We start from the raw sequence: 20,671 nt of genomic DNA on the forward strand, positions 1-20,671 counted from the left end.
ATCTGCACATTTTTAAAAATGGGAGCAAACAGTGGAGAAAGTGAACTAGTAATAAATTGTAAGTTTTTAGCCTATGTAACCCTAAAAAATCCCATCACAGTAGAGTCTGGTTTTCTTAGGTCAACTACTTTCTGTCTCACCACTGATACAGGGTTATAGAATTCATGCATTTTAAATATTTAGTGAATAGATGCACTGAATTCTGGATTCCAGTGTGGTTTTCCTAATTCCCTTTTCTCTCTGTCCATGCTGCTATTGAATATGTCACTGACCTCTCCTCGGTGACATGAGTCACTTTTTTGGCTGCTCCCATTTTCCTGTTCTTTAGCCAATTTCTAGATGTGGTACTCAGTTTTCCCAGACTATTCCTGACAAAAGCCCTCCTTGCAGTCCCTCAAAAATCCAAGGCTTTTACATATCTGTCCCTTTGCTGTTGGGAGTACTTTGAAACTTATGTCTGCCCAACTCCTGTCCGTTCTCGGGGTTAACCGTGAAGATCATTTTGGAAGTTCTTCCTGTCTCACAGATCCCCTACACCCTCCTCTCTGTTCTCATAATGTTTGTATATAACTTATTAAATTTTATAGGCTCTTCTTTTGCTATTGCATTTCCTAGGCTACAGGGGTGTCCTCATCTGCGAGTCCCAGCAGAATTTGTGGTAGTAGACTGCTCACGTTTTTATATTTGACATGGAGCATGTTGTGTAGAACCAAATAACAAGACATGTCATTCCTAGAAATGTGAGACCTTGGAAAGAAAGGATTCAGTGAGGCAGGCATTTTTACTTTCAGTAGATTTATGAATCACCATCTATATACACACTAATAGGTCACTTGCTGTTGCTGTGATTGTACTGAAGGGAGGGAGGCTGAAGCTGCGTTGCTGGGTCTGTCTTGGTGTGTCCTGGGGAACTTCCCTCAGGGTTTGGGGTGTATGTCCTCATCCCGTTCCCTTGAGATGATCATTTGTTTTTGAGTTCTTTGATCTAGCCTCATAAGTAATGGACCTGTTTGTAGGGATTCAGTGTATATGAAGCATTTCTTAGGTCCTACTGTTGAACCTGGCTGGTGTAGAACTTTTGGAAAATTTAAATACAAGGCAAAGAGTGTAACAAGCAGAGAAGTAGCACCGTACATGATCCATCGTTCACCATCAACAATGCTCTCGTTGTTTCTGTGGCACTTCCAGGCTTCTGCCACTTCATAGTAGCTTGTGACTGTTCCTGGTTTTCAGTTAGTAGGGGTCAACTTTCTGTATGTTGCTCATCAAAGCTTAGCTGTAGCGTTTTGACAGATGGTTGCACTGGTGCTACCTGCCACACACCTTCATGTGGAACATTTCCATTTTCCTGATGGTTTCCCAGGGGAGTTGCCCAGCGTTCCCTCCCAAATTGCCCCTGCCTCTTTGGCCAGCACAGTCTATTTACTTCTGTTTTACAGAAGTCACAGGTTTTGCATCCTTAGGACAACTGACATTATTTTTATATTTAAGTAGTCTCTTGTATCTGATTTTACTTAGCTTTTAAAAAGTCTCTTGCTGTTCTGATTTTACTTAGCTTTTTAAAAACTAGCAATTATTGCTGAATTTTATCTAAGGAGATAAAAATCACATTTTAGGGCTAGGGCTGTGGCTCAGCAGTAGCACACTTGCCTGGCATGTGTGAGGCACTGGGTTCGATTCTCAGCATCACATATAAATAAATAAATAAATAAAATGTCTATAAACAACTTAATAAATTTTTTTAAAATCACATTTTAGTGTTCTTTAGTTCATTGATGAATAAGTCACAGACATCCAGTTTTTGAAAAATTCCTACATAGAATAAGCTGTACTTGACTAGTGTTATTATTTTGAAATCCTACTAGATTTGTATATATTTATTTTATTCAGAATTGTTGAATATATATATTCATAAGGAAAGTTAACTTATTTATGGATAATTACATCGATGTTTCATACCATTTTCATATGTTATGAAGTGTCATTCTTCTTTCGTCTTTTTTCACCTATTAAAAATGTAAAAATGGCTTCATCAAAACAGATGCTGAGGTGGGCACAGTGGTATATGCCTGTAATTCCAGTGGCTCTGGAGGCTGAGGCAAGAAGATCACAAGTTTAAACATAGCTTCAGCAATTTAGAGTCTCACTAAGTTGCTTAGGACATCACTATCTTAAAAAATAGAAAGGGCTGGGGAATGTACCTCAGTGGTTAAGCGCCCTTGGGTTCAATCCCTTCTACCCAAAAAACCCCTTCTGCACACACAAACACTCACACACACTCTCTCACATGGGTGAACTGTAGTTAGCCAACCCTGTGTCTACATAGGTCTACCATCAGAAGTGTCTGTTCTTTGAAGGTTTATCAGAACTCACCTATGAAACCATGGAGTCCTAAGATCTTTCAAAAATCAAAACAAATCATCTAAGTTTTTTCTACAGACATTTGTCTAACTTTCTACCTTAGTTGGAGAGAATCCTTTTGATTTTTCTTTTTGTCTTCCTCCTCTTTGAGAGGAAGTCATGTTATGTTGCCCTGGTTGCTCTTGACTCCCTGGCCCAATTCATCCCCCTGCCTCAGCCTCCTGGGTAATTGGCTACATTGATTATTCTTCAACTTTCTATGAACAAATAACATTAGGAGAGGCAAGTGCAAAACTCCTAAGTGAACAGCTCAGTTAATTTTACGGAGTGAGCCCTCATGTGTAACCAATGTCCAATCAGGAAGAAAAACATCAGAGCAACTTAAAGGCCTGCTCCATTTGCCATGAATCCATCCTTTTCCTGTGGAATACCCAGTCGTCGTCATCTTTTTTCCCCTGCTGTAGAATTGCACACAGTATTTTATTATTGTAATTAATTTCCCATCTTCTTTGATTTTGCTTTCTATTTTATTTTTAGTTTGGTTAGTGAGAGGTTTATTTGTCTGCTCAAAGAATCAAATTTTGTGTTTATTCATCCTTTCTAGTGCTTTATTTCTGGATCCTTAATTCCCCTTTTTATCTTCATTAATTCCACTTTTTCACTTTATTTGGTTTTGTTTTTATTAAAGTCTTAGAATGAGTAATGAGCTCTATTATTTTAGTAATTCCTTTTTAATGAAGGCATGGAAGGGTATAATCTTGTCTGTGTATTGTGTGTTTTTTGTGTGTCTTTGTTGTGCCGGGGATCAAATCTGACACCTGGCACATACTAGGCAAATGCCCTACCCCTGAGCCCATCCCTAGTTCTTTTTCCTTTTCATTTTGAGACATAGTCTCACTGAGTTGCTGAGGCTGGTCTCCAACTTGCCATTTTCCTGCCTCAGGCTCCTGGATAGCTGGGATTACAGGTGTGCACCATTGAGCCTGGCCATAATCTTGCCTTTGACTGCAAATCATCTTTATCTCATTGAGTTTGGCCTTGGGAATTCCTCTTTACTTGCTTCTTAGTATGTAATTTTAGTTGTAACACTAATTTCAGTTCATGTGCTACTTTGCTGGAAGTGTCTCCTGAAGTGGGGCTCACTTTTAGGAGCACATGCTGTGTGGTTCTGCTCACACACAGGTACAACTGAGCAGAGCTGTGGAGTCTAGAAGGTGGTAGGCACTGCAAAGATGGGGCAGGAGGGATCTTGGAGTATGAAGCGGGTCTTTAAATTGCTCTGGTGTTTTTCTTCCTGATTGGACGTTGGTTACACATGAGGGCTCACTCCGTAAAATTAACTGAGCTGTTCACTTAGGATTTTTGCACTTACCTCTCCTAATATTATCTGTTCATAGAAAGTTAAAAACAGAGAGCCTAACAGAGAAGCTAATAAAAATACTCGGTTTTGAACTTCGAGGCTTGGGAAGCATTGCTCAGGGCTTGGTCAGTCTCTTGGGAGCTCCTGTGTAGCCAGTGACACTGCAGAAGTGGGATGCAGTGTGTAATCTCCCCTTTGCCTCTTGTTCACAGTTTGCTGAGGCCAGAGATCATTTGTTGAATATAGATCATTTGTGGAAATGCCCTCTTGTTTCATTCAACTCAATATTTATTGACTCATTCTGTAAAATGATAACTGAATGAATATATTGAAAGTGTGCACAGGGACCTGTGTGTGTTATTTAATCGGAACATGACGGCATCTGGATGCCTCCACCTACCTCATGATTCTGTTTGTTGTTTCTGCTCAGCAATTTCAGAGCACATCATCTTCATGCTGGCTTGGGAAGGAGACATTGGGAATAAGGCATCACTTCTGCTTTCTTACAGGCTATTATGCACCACGAAGGCCACATGGACGATGGCTTAAACTTGTCCAGATCTCAGCACGAAGAATCACGCACAGCCCGAGTCATCCGGAGCACTGTCTTCCTTTTCAATAGATTTATAAGGTGCTTTTGCTTTTGTTGTCATGGTGGTTCGACGTTTTGTTTTCATTTTCTTTCTGGGTTTATAAGTACACAATTCCAAAATGTAAATACACAATGAGGGAGGTCAGCAGAACAAAATACAAAATGCTCTAAACAATCATATGTTTCTTTTTTCAATGAAGGATAAAGGACGTGTTTTTAGAAGCTGTGCATGTAATTTGTAATTGAGAGCTACAGGTCGGGATTACTCTGCAACTTGTGTTTGTACTAGACTGACTTAATTCCCTTTTACAGAGGGAATAATGAAGCCTAGATGCTGGATGGGTTTCAAACTACATTAAAAAATAGTGATCCTTGTAATAACTGATTTTTCCACCTAATGATTGAAACAGATCCATATCCACACACTCAATCAAACGTGGCTAAAGTGTTTTCTGCTAACAATATATCGGTACACCATGTGACCTGTACAGGATGGATATCATCTCTCTTTAAATTTGCATATTTGATGAGAGGAAAATTTTCTTAAAATATGCAGATTTTATATATACAGATAAATCAATATAAAAAAGATGTTAGCAAGGTATACATTCTTGTTTTTTAAAATTTGCTCTTGTAAATTTTGGGAATGGATATATTTTATGTTTATTGACTACATTTCTCCTTTTGTTGATTCTGTTATTAATGTTTCTCTGAGGTTATTTCTTGTATTATATAGCTTGCAAATACTTCCTACAATGTATTACTGTGGGAAAGAGTCTTAAAGTCTTTTCTCATAGTATCTAAATTAACCATTTTTTACTTTCCAATGTAAGGTCTTTCCTGCCCAATATTATATTACTATTTGTTTAATGATTATCTGCTTCTTTTATAAACCGTCCCTGTGTGTGTGTGTTGGGACGGCATCTGTATGACTGAAGAATGTGCATAGCATGCAGCCTGAGAGTATCCCTAGTGTTTATTTCATCTCTCTGCCTCATTTAAACCTTAAACTTCATCAGATGGAGTAAGGCTTAGAGACTTAAGAGAGGGGGTAAGTGTCATGTTAATATTGTATCTGTTGTTTGTATTATATTAATTGGATTATTCTATATGGTACTTCTTGTAATAAGTAAAAAATCTATGAAAATGATGAAACTGGGGAGTAGATAAATTCTATTGACAAAATTAATATGGGATTTCACTCAAAAACTTTAGAATAGTTGCAGTTTTATTATTTTTACTGATAAGGGGGGAAGTTCAGTATTGCAAAATGATAACTTATCTTCATGTAAATGATACATTTTACATGTTTTGAGCATTATAAAGTTCAAAGCTAATTCTTACTAATAAGCCTTTTATTATTTATAAAATATGTTTTGATGTCATCAGAAAAATTCAATCACAGATATTTCTTTGCAGGAATGTATTGACAGACAATTTTGTTGATGCAGAGAGCAAGACTGAGTATTTTCGCACACTGCATTTTGTTATGGCTAATGAGTATTACTGTATGAATTAGAGCAGTACTAGTCTCCTATTTTTTTTCATGGTATCTGTTTGTGTGTGTGTGTGTGTGTGTGTGTGTGTGTGTGTTTAAACAAACATTTTACCTTGGAATAATTTTGACTTAAAAGCATCATGTTTTAACATGCTTTCCAGACACATTCAAAGCTGTAAGCTTTAAAACTGAGAATCTCAGTAAACGCAACAAATTATCACATTCCTATCACTAGTGTTTTGCTTCAAAGGATATGAAAATACACCTTAGTCTTCTTTCTTAATTTAATCTTCAGATTTGAAAGCATTTAAAAGCATTCCTTTTGGATAATAGAAAAGCACTTTAATGTGTAATTTACCAGTCAATATGCAGATTTTTTGAATTGACATCAATAGAATATATTTTTTTAACTGCTAGGAATTAAACAGTATAGAAACGGATGTCAGTGATCACAGTACTTGAAAGAATTCTTCTTCAAAAATAAACAACAAGCAAATGTCAGGATTATGAATCTGGAAGATGCGGCTTCAAGCCTTAAAGTACATAGTGCTTTAAAATGAAGTCTGTTGGTTTCTAAATATTTTGACCATTAGATCTGTCAGCCTTGGCCCTGTGCCTTTAGGTGAGAGGCTTCAGGCGGGGTTGCTAATGGATGTGTGTGTCCTGCTGCTGGAGGACAGGAGGCCCTTTCTTCCATATGCCTTTCACAGTAGTGGAGGGAGTGAGTAACTCTGTGAAGTTATCTGTCAAAAGACAGTAACTTAAAATCCGAGGTCAGCGACAGACACATGTTTTCTGTGATTTCAGAGGCCTGGATGCTCTCAGCAAGAAAGCGAAGGCTCCTGCGGTTGACCTACCCATCGAGTCTGTGAGCCTGAGTCTGCAGGACCTCATTGGCTACTTCCACCCGCCCGATGAGCACTTGGAGCACGAGGACAAGCAGAACAGGCTGCGTGCCCTGAAGAATCGGCAGAACCTCTTCCAGGAAGAGGTGAGTCTGCCCATTTCTTCTTCTTTGTTTTCTTGGGAAGACAACTTCTTGGTAGGGAAAATTCTCCTTGAATTCTGTATTTTTCCACTTTGAGGTGGAGGGCAGCAGGTATACTAATGCACAGGGAAGCACCCCTGGGAGGTGCATGGTCATTGCTTTTATTTCTCTGTCAGTGAGTGTTAATTTTACAGGATGAAACTTGCCACTCCCCTGGGAAGAGACATGTACCATTATCTCAGGCCTCAACTGGCCACTTGTGAGCACTGTGGTTTGCTTCATGTTGGTTACATAAATATAGAACCTTAATCAAAACAAAGGCATTGGAAAGCATCAAGGGCCTCTGCAGGGGCCTGGGGGCTTCTTGCAAGTGATGCGTCAGGACCACAAGAGCTCTGTGTGCAGAGGGAACCTGCACTGAGATTGCCCACACCCCCAGGAGAAAGCTGAGTTCTGGGCTCCCCGTGGGAACAGGCACCCTAGACTTTTTTGTTTTGAAAGGCATAAATTAAATTTCTATGTCTGATTTTGTTTCACCGAACTTCCACTGCTAAAGAGTTGGTGAACCGTACTTTATAAACAGAATAACAGGACCAAGTGAGTGAGAGGGCGAATGTGCCGATGTTGTGTCAAGCTGGTACCTCACATTTCAGAGCTTCCAGGGAGGCTATCAGGGTTGACAGGAACACCTGGAGGTCAGCAGTGCTGGATGTTGTTCTCTGTGTTCCCGGATGAGGAACAGTCCTTTTTTCTATGACAAAATATATGTTTGTAAAAGTATCTAAGAAAAAAGATTAGAGGACATTGCTGAGTGCCCATAATCCCTAAAGCTGTTTTTGAGTTATAAAGCAGTTTTCTGACATTTGAAAGTGACATGAGGTTTTGAGATTTTTTTCCTACTATATGTAAGAAAGAAATAATGTAACAGAGACTACTTTAGTATGAAAGCAAAAAAAAAAAAAAAAAAAGTCAACACAAACTAATGAGATCACTCCCACCTCTGTGGAGTAATGTATTGCAGCTTTTAACTTTATATATGTCAAATTATTGCACTGTTTATTCACTTTCTGAAAGAATTGAACCTAAATTTTAAATGTTGATTTAAATATTATTGACCTCACCTAGGATTAGGTGACTTTTGTTTTCCTTCTTCAGTTTCTCATATAAGACAGTCTGGATAGGACCTAGAAATGTTTTTAGGTCTGTGCCACCTCTTAAACTCTCTGCATGAAATCAAGCTAATTTAATTATTCATTTCTTTATAGCTTTTCCTTTCATGTGCTTCACCTCATTTTGAAAACCTTGATCTAGGAATAATAATAAAAGCATATTTTTAAATTTAGATTGCTTCTTACGGAATTGTATAATAAAATTTTTATGGTCTATTTTATCTTTTTATTGGTGCATTATAGTTTTACTTAATGGTGGTATTTGTTACATATTCACACATGCACAAGATAAAATAACATAAATTGGCCAGTATCACTCCCCAGTATTCCCTTTTCCCTCCCCTCTTCCCTGCCTTGGTTTGTATCTTCTACTCTACCCATCTCCCTTTGATATTAATGAGATCACCTCCACCTTTCTTTTCCTTTTTCCTCTTTTGCTCACATGTGAGGGAAAACATACTAGTCTTGGCTTTATGAATTTGACTTATTTCACATAACATAATTTTCTCAAGTTTCATCCATTTTCCTGCTAATGACATACTTTCATTTTTCTTTATGGATAAATAAAACTACATTGTATGTGTGTGTGTGTGTGTGTGTGTGTGTGTTTCACATTCTCTTAATCCATTCATCAATTAATGAACACCTAGTCTGGTTCCCTGATTGGCTATTATGATTTGTGTTCCTATAAACATGGGTTTGCCTATAGTGTGCCGACTTTGAATTTTTAGGGTAAATACCAGTAGTGGTATAGCGGGTCATAGGTAATTCTGTTCCTAGTCTTTTGACAAATCTCTATAATGATATCCATAGTGTTATACTAATTTAAAATCCCGCCAACAGTGTCAACATGTTTATTTTTCTCCACAACCTCTCCAGCATTTATTATTGTTTGTATTTTTGATGACTGCTATTCTAACTGGAGTGCGATTAAATATCAGTGTAGTTTTGATTTGCGTGTCCCAAATTGTTAATGATGCTGAGCATTTTTTCATATATTTGTTGACCCTTTTTCTTTTTTTCAGAAAACTTAGTTCTTTTTTATGTTTATTATTTTTTTATGTTTATTAATTTGTTTTTATAAGTTTTTTGAATTCTTAATATATTCTAAGTATTAATCTCCTGTCTAAGGAACAGGTGGCAAAGATCTTTGATTCAGTAGGCTTTCTTTTCCTATTCTTAATTTTCCTTTGCTTTGCAGAATCTTTAATTTGATGCCATATAATTTATTAATGTATTTCCTGAGCTTTAGAGGCCCTGTTGAGAAAATCTTTGCCTCTTCTTATATGTTGGAGTGTTGATGTTACATTTTCTTCCAGGAGTTCCGCAATTTCTGGTTCAATTCTGAGGTCTTTGATGCATTTTGAGTTGACTTTTATTTTGAGTTGATAGAGAAGCATCTAGTCTCATTTTTCTATGTGTGGATGACCAGCTTTCCCAGAAGCATTTGTTTTAAAGGCTATCTTTTCTCCAATGTGTCTTTCATTTCCAAGATTTCTGTTTGGTTCATTTACCAGTGTGAAATGACCTTCCTGATACTTTCTAATTAATTTTCACTTGAGTTCTGTTTTATTGGAAATAAAATGGCTAGTTCTGCTGGTGTTCAGACTCTCTTCACGTGGTATTCCATCCTTTCACTTTCAGTCTGTGGCTGTCTTTGCCTGTAAGGGATGTGTCTTACAAATAGCATACAGTTATGTCTTGTTTAACAATCCATTCTACCAGCCTATATCTTTTATTGGAGAGTTGAGACCATTTACATTCAATATTATTACAGAGAGATGTTTATTAATTCTTGCCATTTTGATTTATTTCTTATGCTTAATTTTGTCCTATTCTCATTTGCTTAACTACTCTTCCAATGAGATTTGTTCATTTGTGAGCTCTAGAGTTAGTTTTTTTTATTCCTGCTGCATGGAATATTTCTGTAAGTATTTTCTGCAGTGCTGGACTAGTGGTCATGAATACTTTTAGTTTTTGCTTATCTTAGAAGGTCTTTATTTCTTTTTTGATTTTGAGGGATGGTTTTCTGGATATAGCAATCTTGTTTGACAGTTTTTTTATTTCAGAGCATGGGACACATCATTCTAAGCATTCCTGAATTTTTGAGTTTATGCTGAGAAATCAGAAATAATTCTAATTGACTTGCCTCTAAATGTCACCTGACATTTTTCTCTTGAGGCTTCTAAAATTCTATTCTTTCTCTTTATTTTAGGCATTTTAATTACAATGCATTATGGAGAAAATTTTTAGTTGTTTGGTCTTGACTGTTTGGGGTTCTGTATGTGGATATCCATCTCATTGTCAAGGTTGGAAATTTTTCTGTTATTATTTAATGGTTATCCATGCCATTCGCTATATTTCATGACCCACTTTAATTCTGATGATTCTCAAATTTGGTCTCTTAATGTTCCAGAGTTCTTCTATATCCCTATCATGGTTACTTATTTTCCTTCCTATAATACTGTTTGAATGTTTAAGACTGGCACTTTGTCTTCGAGCTCTGAGATTCTGTCTTCAGCATGGTCTACTCTAACAGGGAGATAAATGAACGTTTTATTTGATTTATTGTTTCTTTCATTTCCAAGATTTCTGTTTGGTTCTTTTTTAAAAATGTGTAGCTCCTTATAGAATTTATCACTTTATTAACTTCCTAATTTTTTGGTTCTTATTTGTGTTTTTTTTTAGTTCACTGATCATTTTTATAACCATTCTTTTGAATTCTTTATGATATTTCATCCATTTCAATATCATTGGTATTTGCTGGTGAATTATGAACTTGAGAAGATAATGTGTTACTTTGTTTATTCATTTTTCATGTATTCCTGGGTTGAATTTTATGTATGTTTTAGAATTGATTTCTCTTCCCCTATTATAATAGTGTGGGTCTTTTTAGGTCTTTTTCTTTTCAAAGTGTCTTTTCTTTGATTTTGCTGTAGAAGTGAATGTCCATGAGTGAGAAGTGAGGGGTCCCGCCAACTCATCCTACTTGAATCTAATCATTCATTTGAGGGTTTTGACTTTTTTATTATTTGGAATAAAGTGTTGCTGAAGTTTGAGTATGGTTAATTTGGGTGTAGATTAAGGTGCGCTGTCTCTTGGTTGGGTTTAGTTCAGTAGCAGAGTTTATTCCCTGTGAACTTGTAGTTTCCTTATAGATTCCCAGCACTTTACAGAAAAGGTAAAAACCAAAAAAACAAAAACGAAGCAAAACTATTATACAGCATTAAAATAAATACCCAGTGTCTACTATGACATCTACAACACTAGTCACCCAAACTTAGGAATGATGGGGTCAGCGCTTGCCAGCAGCAGAAACAATAAATAACTATGAACAAGAACTGGCATTATAATAAGCAGCAGATGTCAATGAAACCATCCATATAGTTAATAACTACAACAGCATGAATGGTGGAGCAGCAGTTATATGGACCAAATAGTTTTAAAAGATGGTGAAAATACAGTTCATTAGGAGAAAAAAAAATGTAATAAGAAGGTTTAAAAAAAAAAAAAACAACTTAGAATTTTCCAAAATGTGAACCAAGAGAATGCAGAAGAGATGTAGCAAGTGAAGATTATCAAGCTGGAGGAGAAGTTGGATGCAGTGCTACAAACCTATAATCCCAGAGGCTTTGGAGGCTGAAACAGCAGGATTGCAAATTCTAAGCCATCCTCAGCAATGGTGAGGTGCTAAGCACCTCGGGGAGACTCTGTTTCTAAGTAAAATTCAAAATCTGGCGGGGGATGTGACTTAGTAGTTGGGTGCCCCTGTGTTTAATCTCCAGTACGCAAAAAAAGAAAAAAAAAAGATGAAGGAGGAAAAATAGCAAAAACAAAATGGTAATAAAGAGAACAAGGGGATTTAGCTGTTAGTGGGAGAAGGAAGAAGAGAAAGAATAAGAAACAACAAAACAAAGTGTTATAACTCTCAAATAATAAGGCAAGGAAAAGTAACTGCATTAAAAATGCTAAAGATGATAAAAAAGAATTGTGTGTGTATATGTATGTATGTATGCACTAAGAACTGATCAGCACGGCAGGAACACCAAGAAAAAAAGAAGGAAAGAAGATGCTTATTAAAAAATGAAAGAATTGTCTCTACTATGGTAGTCAAAACTGTCCAGGAAAGATGGATTATTAATGCCTATGCCTTAGAAGGGTTCTTTCCATTTCTCCATGGGCTCTGTACTCCTTAGAATTACCCCTTCCTTCTCTTGCATTGCTTGTGGAGCTGCCAACTGGAGTGGCCTAGGACTGAGGCTGGTGGAGATGCTCTCAGCCTCCCTTCTCACCAGTGTAGGTAGGATGGAGAGGGAGGTCTGTCCATTGGAGTTCTGACTGCACAGACCATTTCCCTGCACTCCCTGGTGGGCCTGCTGCAGAGTTTTCTGAAGGGAATTCTGTGGGTGGGCTTAGGTCTAATCAGGCCTCAGGGACTTGCTGGGTGGTGTCTGCCTGGGGAGACTGGGCCAACACACCCTAGGGCCTGGCAGTTGCTGACCCCTGCTGGAGTCTGGATCTCAGGATCCTCCCAGGGATTCTACTTGGGGGGAGGGGGGCTCCAGAAGGTGGAGCAGGGGAGCCAATCCTCCATCCCCTCTGCTGCCCACCAACACAGCCTTCCCAGCTTATTCCTGGAGTGTGTCTACACCTGCTTCAGATTCCTGACCCACCTCTGCTGGTCACGTGAGCCACCAGACTAGAAGGAGAAGCCATGTTGGGCTCCCTTCTGCATTTCTGACTTGAATCCCCCTGGGTACAATCTTTTCTATGCATGTTTTAATAATGTTCTGCTAGGTACACCCTGGGCCTCATGGCAGGAGCCTGCTGGGACTTTGAGGCAATATTGGCTGTGACCTCCTGATTCTGCAGCAGCAGCTGGGTGAGATGGCTCCACCTCAGCTCTCTGTGGCCAGAGCACTTGTCAAACATAGGTTCAGGGTGCAGCCTTTGGATCATTTAGGTTCAGGCTGCCTCTCTCATATACAGGTTTCTCTGTCCATTGTGTTTCTTTCCCTCCCCTCTCTGGTGGATCAGTTCTGCTCCTGATGCTGCCCGAGCCAGCTGGCTCCTACATACTCTCTCTTGTTCTTTGGTCAGTGAATCCGAATTTCTGAGTCAAACACTCTCTGTGCTGCTACAATTTCAGGGAATTCCCCCTTTCACCCACATCACTGGGAAGCAGCAGCTCTGATGGTTGAACCCCAAGCCACCGAGGGACTGGAAAAGCAGCTGCCCGCCATCTCCAGTCTCCTTCATAATGATTAACCTCTTAATAATGATTTTTAAAAAGTCTTTGCAAGAGCTTTCTTTAACTTTAATTCAGTAGTTATAGTAATGCCTAAGAATAAGGATCTGCTCTGATGCTTGCTTAACAATACCCTGCCATTTATGAAGGAGTCATTTAGTGTAGGATTAAGCCGTGCAAATGCAATTGTGAAGTGAGTATTTTTATGCTATTCTTCCATTCCTATTTGAAAATGGCACTTGGGATTTAAAATCACTTGAATTATTTGAAGAACATTTTATTTCCTGTGCAAATGTGTTTCTTCCTGTCCTTTAAATAAGCTATCTCAATTTTCTTCATGATTAACAGATACACTTTGAGCCAGACTTCTTTCTTAAGTTGGTTTAGCGTTTTCTGTCAGCAGATGGTTTCTGATGGGGATTCTTTACCCTCCAGGGAATGATCAGCCTTGTGCTGGAGTGCATCGACCGACTGCACGTCTATAGCAGTGCTGCACACTTTGCCGACGTCGCTGGGCGAGAAGCTGGGGAGTCCTGGAAATCCATCCTGAACTCTCTGTATGAGTTGCTGGGTAAGGACCTTGGAGTTCTCAGGGCAACTGAGTTATTCTGTTTAACAAGGTCACATAATAGTTATAGCAGTTTTATAACATGTTTCTGATCAGGACTAAGTATTTACCAGTAACTGATAATGTTAACTATTTAAATCTGAGTGGGCAGAGTAGCTGGAGTAACAGATTGACTTGGGCAAAGGCAGAGGCTGTCCATGCTCTGGTTTGTGGAGGTGAGGGGTCTCCTTGTGGATATGGATTAAAAAATTCCCTTTTGTTTTAGAGTTAGTGTCACAAGCCTCTCTCTTCTTGCAACCTCATTATGTCAGGGATCTGCTTTAATCTCCTTCCCTTGATGATCTGCTTTTCTCAGTTTCTGAGTATGTTCAACCTACATCAAGTGATGCCAGGGGTGGTTTCTGCCACGTTCCTGTTGGACCATTGGACACACAGGCCTTTGTTATTATGGGCCTGAACTATTGCAATTGCTTCTGTTTTTTTTCTCTTACGCAGAACTGGGAGGGTCCTCAGATTTTATCCTGTTTGCAAGTGAGTAAGTGGCTGTCTTGGTAGAGGGCATTTGTTTTAGTCAACTTTTTTTCTGCTATAACTGAATGACCCAACCAGCACAATTACAGAGGAGGATAAGTTTATTTGAGGGCTCACAGTTTCTGAGGTCTTAATCCATTGAAGGTGGGTTCCATTCCTCAAGGCTGAATATCATAACAGGAGAGTGTGGTAGAGGGAAGCAGCTCACATTGTGACTAGAAAGCAGAGAAAGACTCCACTAGCCAGATACAAATATATACCCAAAGCCACATTCCAGTTCCCACCTCCTGCAGCCCCATCGTACCACTTTAGTTACCACTCAGTTAATCCCTATCAGAGGAATAAATCACTGGTTGGGTTAAGACTCTCACAACCCAATCATTTCTCCTTTGAACCTTCTTGCATTGTCTCACAAGTGAGCTTTTGTGGGACATCTCACATCCAAACCATAACAGCATTCGTCTGTACCTATCACGTTTCTCAATTAGTTGTGTGGTCCTGGTTTCAAAGGCAAGAACAGCCCCTTTCTAGATTTTGCAACTCTGTCATCTAACTTAGCATCGGCATGGAGTGGATATGGCAAATGAGCATCGATGAAATCAGTGGGTTTTGGTGGAATAGGAAGGTGTGCTGGAGTATGGAACAAAATAAGGCATTTTTAGTATGAAGAATGTGGAGCACTCAAAATATTTGAAAATTCTTTGTAATGTAACTGAACTTCATTAAACATCATAGAGTCACAATACAATTTAGCACATAAAACTCTTGTGCTTATTCGACATAGGAGGTAACATTTGGTTGGATTTGTGTGAGCAAAATCGAGGACACTGAAGGTTTACAGCCATCTGGATTCATTATTTTACCCACAGCATCATTAGGATAAGGATTTTGTGGTGCCAAAATACTGAAAGTGTTTTTTTCTCTTAAGTGCAGAAGTTATAGCACTGAATTTCTGAATGAGGAACAGGCTGGGGTGGGTATTTTTGTTTTTGTTTTATTTTTTATCAGCACATTGTAACTTAATCTTTTGTGACACCAAATGAATTCCTCAAAGGAGGTGCTTTATGAAGAGGTTTGTCACTTGTGTGTCTAAGGGTAGAGTGGGTCATATGCAGAGAGAAGGTAGTAGGTAAACTGAGGTAATACACATCTTATCTTTTCCTCTCAACTAGTCCCTGCAGTCTCTGTTGGGCCCCTCAGCAGGTCATGTGTCCATGAACCATGAACTTGAGCAGAAGGAATTATGATGATTTTCATGTGGTCATAGAAAAGTCCATTCTGGCAAACTCCACACTTCAGCCTCAAACCCCCACAGCATTACTTGGGATTAAGTGTGATCAGAGCCTGTATAAGTAGCATTAATATACTCCAAGTGCTGGGGCTGGGATGTGATCACAGCTCCTCACTGTGACTAGTTTTGTGATTTGCTTTCATGGGACCATGGCTACAGAGGTGATTTTAAAATGGCTAAGTCAAATAGAAAGAGAAGGACAAGTTGCAGGTGGGATGGTGTCTTGGGATGTGGTTCAGTTCTGAGTAACTGAGTCCCCAAACCCTAACTGCCTTAAGCAACAGAGGGGCCTTATTGGCTCCCTCTTATCGCCTCTGCAGGGTTCTGTTAGTTCCTGGTGCCCTAGGTGTCCTCTGACAGGGAGGGAGAAGTAGAAGAAGCCTGCTCCTAGTAGCTAGCTGTCTTTTGAGAGAGAACATGCCAGTTCCCAAACCCCTGATAAACCACAGCTCTCATTTCATTAGCCAGTCATTCTGGCAGGGGAGGGAGTTTTCCCATTACTGGGTTTGACTGGCCAGGGACCCATTCCTGAAACGGCACTCAAGCCCCCAGCTGCCCAGCTCTGCCACCGATGTGACCTTCAGGCATGGAGACAGATTTGTGTCCCATTTTCTGATCTTAAAAGTGGAGGAAGTAAAAGTACCTTTTTTTTTCTTTTTCTTTTCTTTTTTTTTTTTTTAGGGTTGTTGTGCTGATTACATGACTTCATGTTAGGCACTTGGAAATGGGCTGGGCAGGTAGCCAGTGACACCTGTATTTATAATGAAAAATGTAAAATGGCAATAGCAAATTCCCTTGTCATTGGGTAGCTTAAATTTGGTACAGGTGTCAAGTGCTTAGCATATCACATTACTTTGCTCTTCTAACCATTATGCCAATTTCTTTGGATACTTATGTCACTATCGTTTCCCTGTTGACACAATAACATTTTCTTCTCCAAAATCTGCTTTCATTTCTCTTGTTATTGCTTTTCAAGTAGGTTTTTTAAAAAAACACTTAGAATTAGTGGATACAATAAGGAAAGTTTTGGATTAGCTTGTACACATAGGATCATGATTGTGGTTGATCTGTGAGAGGAAGTACAGCGTTCTATATAGTTATCTCCAGTCTGAAACTTTTATACTCTATAATCCCACATGTTCTCTGAAGACACCATTTCCATCTCACACACATGACCTGATACTCTAAATACAGTCAGCTCACCACAGCCATGGGATCTGCCTCTGTGGATACAATTGGACATGGACTAAAACTATTCAGAAGCTTGGCATCTGTACTGTACCCTAAATGATACAGCAGAACAACTATTTATATGGCATATTCTCATGGTGTTAGGCATTACAAGTAACTCAACCGTGATTTAAATTCTGCAGGAAGACATTTATAGATAATGTAAAAGAAAGCAACACCATTTTTACACAAGGGGCTTCAGGATCTGAGGTTTTTGTTCCTGTGGTTTTGTCCCCAGTGGATGTAGAGGTCAGACTGTATTTGAGACCAGAGTGATGTCTATATCCTGCAGGATTTCTGGATGCCATCTCTGCCGCCTCCCCTTCAATCTTCCTTTCAGACTGCAAGGAGGTTCATGCTCTTCCTACCAAAAGTCCACAGCCTCTAACGCCGCCTGCCTGCCTCTGAACCTGGCCTCTAGAGCACCCAGCCCTGTGCCCAGCCTCATCTTGTCCTTCCTCCATTGCCCACTGTCTGGCTTCTCTGCCAGGGGTCCTCCCAGTCCTTTATTCCAATTCAGAATCACACCTCCAGCATGTCTGGTGTTACTGTGTATCAAAGAAATCTGAATATTTATTAAATATATGTGACTGTTCCCTTAACTGTTTACATCTCATTTGATCAAGAAAAGATTTGGTGGTGCTGTTACTTCATATTGACATGGTTAGAATTCCCAGAAATTTTCCTTAAAGAAAGATAATGGTATAATAACCATGTATGTCACATGTCACTAAGAACACAGTGATTTCAGGAACATGGATAGTTTTTACTTTTAAACTAGTTTTTTATGGAACAAGAGATCAATTCTAAGTATACTTCCTCCAAATGAAAATGCCCTAGTATGCAAATACATTTAACCTTTACATTTGCACATTGCTACTCTCGGGAATTTCTGTTCATTGCCCACTCCATACCTGTTTCTTCCAGGTAATTCTGGGTGTTTGTTTATTTAAATTCTTCAGAAAGTTTCCTTTTCCCTCTATCTGCTTTCTCAAGCATCTTAATTCCTTGTGTGGTCTCTTAATTCCTTGTGGGACGTCTTTTTATAACAGAGGCTAACAAGCTGGGGGCGGCACATGGACTTGGCATCTGATGAATCTCTTGGTGTTGATAGAATGTTTTGTTCTATTAGGGTTTCTATTTTAAAAAGACCATAAATAGGTGCCTTATAATCACAGATGTTTGATTCTCATTATCCTGGAGGCTGGGAAATCCAAGCTCAAGGCTCTAGCATATTCTGTGGTGGAAGGGGAGAGGGTGTCTCTAGGGTCTCTGTTTACGAGGGCATTTAATTGCATTTCTGAAGTCTCTGCTCTTAAGGCCTAAATCTCCTCTCAAAGCCCCTACCTCCTAAGACCATCACCTGGGGGTAGGCTTTCAGCATATGAATCTTGGGGTGGGGGACCCAGACTTTTGATTATAATAGAATCTTCATCCATTTCTCAAAGATGAATTGAATGTCCACCATGGGTGGGGCCCTGACTCAGGTATTGAGGGACAGTGGTAGCTAGGGTAGGTGCTTTTTCTTCTGGAGCTCATAGTGGCTTGAGAGGTACTGGTAGCAAAGTTAACAGAGCCAGCCACAGTGCTGTGTGGTTGTGTTGCAGTGCCCATAGCAGAGCTGAGGCAGCCACAAGGTCCTTTCTCACCAGTTGTTGCCATCATACCAGAAGGACTGCAGACGTGCCACCCCAGAGTAGTGGGGTGAGTTTATCAGAAGGGATGGAAGAGGGCACTCTCAAGGGAGAGAGTAGGTCTTCTTAGAAGGGAGGTATGCCCCTCCCTGCCCTCCAGTTCTACTGTAGGTCTCAGGGAAGTTTCCAGTATCTTGCCCAGGCCCACTTCTAGACTTCTGACTGAAAGCAGGATGACCTCAAATTTCCAAGTCCCCACTGCACATAGCAAGGGTTCAGGGCAAGTCTAGGTCACCTTGGCCCTTGCTGACTGGTTCTTACACATTTTATGATTAAGTGAAATTTGCCTAATTTCCCTGAGTCCTAGGATCTGGTCTATGAAAGGGTCACAAAAAATTTTCCCCCAGATAACTTGGGATCTTCCCCTAGGCATTTTGGGCTTGCATTTCTCCTGCAGATAACAGTTCTCTTGCTGAGGAATATAATACATCCTATTCACTTAAGCCAGGTAGGGTTACAGGTAAATTGATTGGTAAAAGAAAGCATGTGGGGGTCAGCACAGTAGTCCGGTTTATAGAACTACTCCCTTAATATCATGGTCCTGTTACTCACGACTGTCTGTTGTCTGTCTATCTGAATAACCGTGGGAATAAGTCAGTAACCAAAGACTGATGAAATTGACTATATGGCATCTACAACTCTTAAGATCATATCATCATAGAATCAAAATAGATGAGAATTTGCAAAAATATGCAACCTGTACAAAAGACAAAGTCTGTTTTTAATATATATTGTTTTTATAAATCTGTAAGAAAAGGAAATATTACCTGATAGAAAAATAGGATTGCAAGTTCAAAGCCAGCCTCAGCAACTTAGTGAGGCTCTGAGCAAGATCCTGTCTCAAAATAAAAATTTTAAAAGGTTGGTGATGTGGCTTAGTTTTTAAGTGCCACTGTGTTTAATCCCTGTACCAAATACATATCTGTGCGTGCGCGCGCGCACACACACACACACACACACACACACACAGAGAGAGAAAGGCACCTCCTGTTTATACACTAAACATTTCTGAAAGAGCACACAGGAGGATGGTAGGTGGCTTTCTTCTTGGGAGAAGGAATTTGATTTTCTACTTTCATTTCCTGTGTGTTCTGTTATTTATTGTTAATCTGTTGAAATGCATTACTTTTGTTAAAAAAACAGTTAACATATCTGACAAATGCTAGAAAAATGATGATAAAAGAAAAGCTATACATTAATTCCAGTTGAGTTAAAAAACAGAACACTTTTCTATCAGTGTAAATAAAGAGACTTTCTCCCTCTCACCCCCACCCTCCCAACACAATATTTTTAATGCAACAGGTGTTTCAGGTAGGTGGAATTATGAGAGACTATTTTTTAAACTGTTTTTAATTTCTCTTGATTTCTGTTTTTATTATAGTGACTATTGATTTTATAACCAGAAAAATTAGCAAATAAAACTGTTGAATCTTGATATGCAGAAGACTTCAGGACCATCTACTTGCTGCCAGTCACTTCTGCTGAATTCATTGTCATTGCTTGACACATAGTCATATGCAGGGATGCATGTTTCTACCTCAGTCTGGCTGGGAGAGTCTCAGATTCTGCACAGTAATTGAAAATTCTATAATCTATTTGCATTTCACTGCCCTTTATTCAGCTACCAAAAGGTGTGGTTCAAATATCAACTCCACATTCATGAAGTTCCCCCAGCCCCATTCCTCCAAATAGCTAGATGGTAGATTTGTTTCTAGGTTTGTGTGTGAAATGAGTCAGAACCTTCTTTTGCTTTTCTTTTTTTCTTCAGTGTGTGTGTGTAGTCTGAGAAGAGGAGGAGGATGTGGGAACTATGATCTATAATAATTTGGAATTTGACATGGATAGATTTAATATGTGTTTTAGGTGGAGAATGGAAAAAAAAAGTAGATTTATGAGTTGCCATCTGGGAGACCTCAGATGCTGTGGACACAGATACTCATAGTTTGAAAGTGTTCTGTGGTCCTCTTTCATACATCTTTCCTGACGTCCACAAAATTAATCTGTGGGATGATGGAAGGCAGGCATGATTTTCTAAAGATGTCAGAGAAATGACTCTAGTGAACTCTCTGTGAATACTCATTTCTCACAATTCAAAGTAAGCAACAAACAGAATGGATGGCTGCTTTTGTAATATGGCAGAG

At 39.2% G+C, this 20,671-nt stretch overlaps 1 protein-coding gene across 1 annotated transcript in view; it reads left to right on the forward strand.

Moving 5' to 3' along the window:
- The window catches only part of Ryr2 (ryanodine receptor 2), a 585,643-nt gene that overhangs the window by 285,215 nt on the left and 279,757 nt on the right, over positions 1 to 20,671 (forward strand). The window contains exons 14-16 of the mRNA XM_076832381.1: positions 4,231 to 4,352; positions 6,619 to 6,802; positions 13,652 to 13,787. Coding sequence (XP_076688496.1) covers positions 4,231 to 4,352; positions 6,619 to 6,802; positions 13,652 to 13,787 — 442 coding nt within the window. The remainder of the gene's footprint in view (positions 1 to 4,230; positions 4,353 to 6,618; positions 6,803 to 13,651; positions 13,788 to 20,671) is intronic.

This window comes from Callospermophilus lateralis, chromosome 13 (genome assembly GCF_048772815.1).
Source record: "Callospermophilus lateralis isolate mCalLat2 chromosome 13, mCalLat2.hap1, whole genome shotgun sequence".
Lineage (NCBI taxonomy): Eukaryota > Metazoa > Chordata > Mammalia > Rodentia > Sciuridae > Callospermophilus > Callospermophilus lateralis.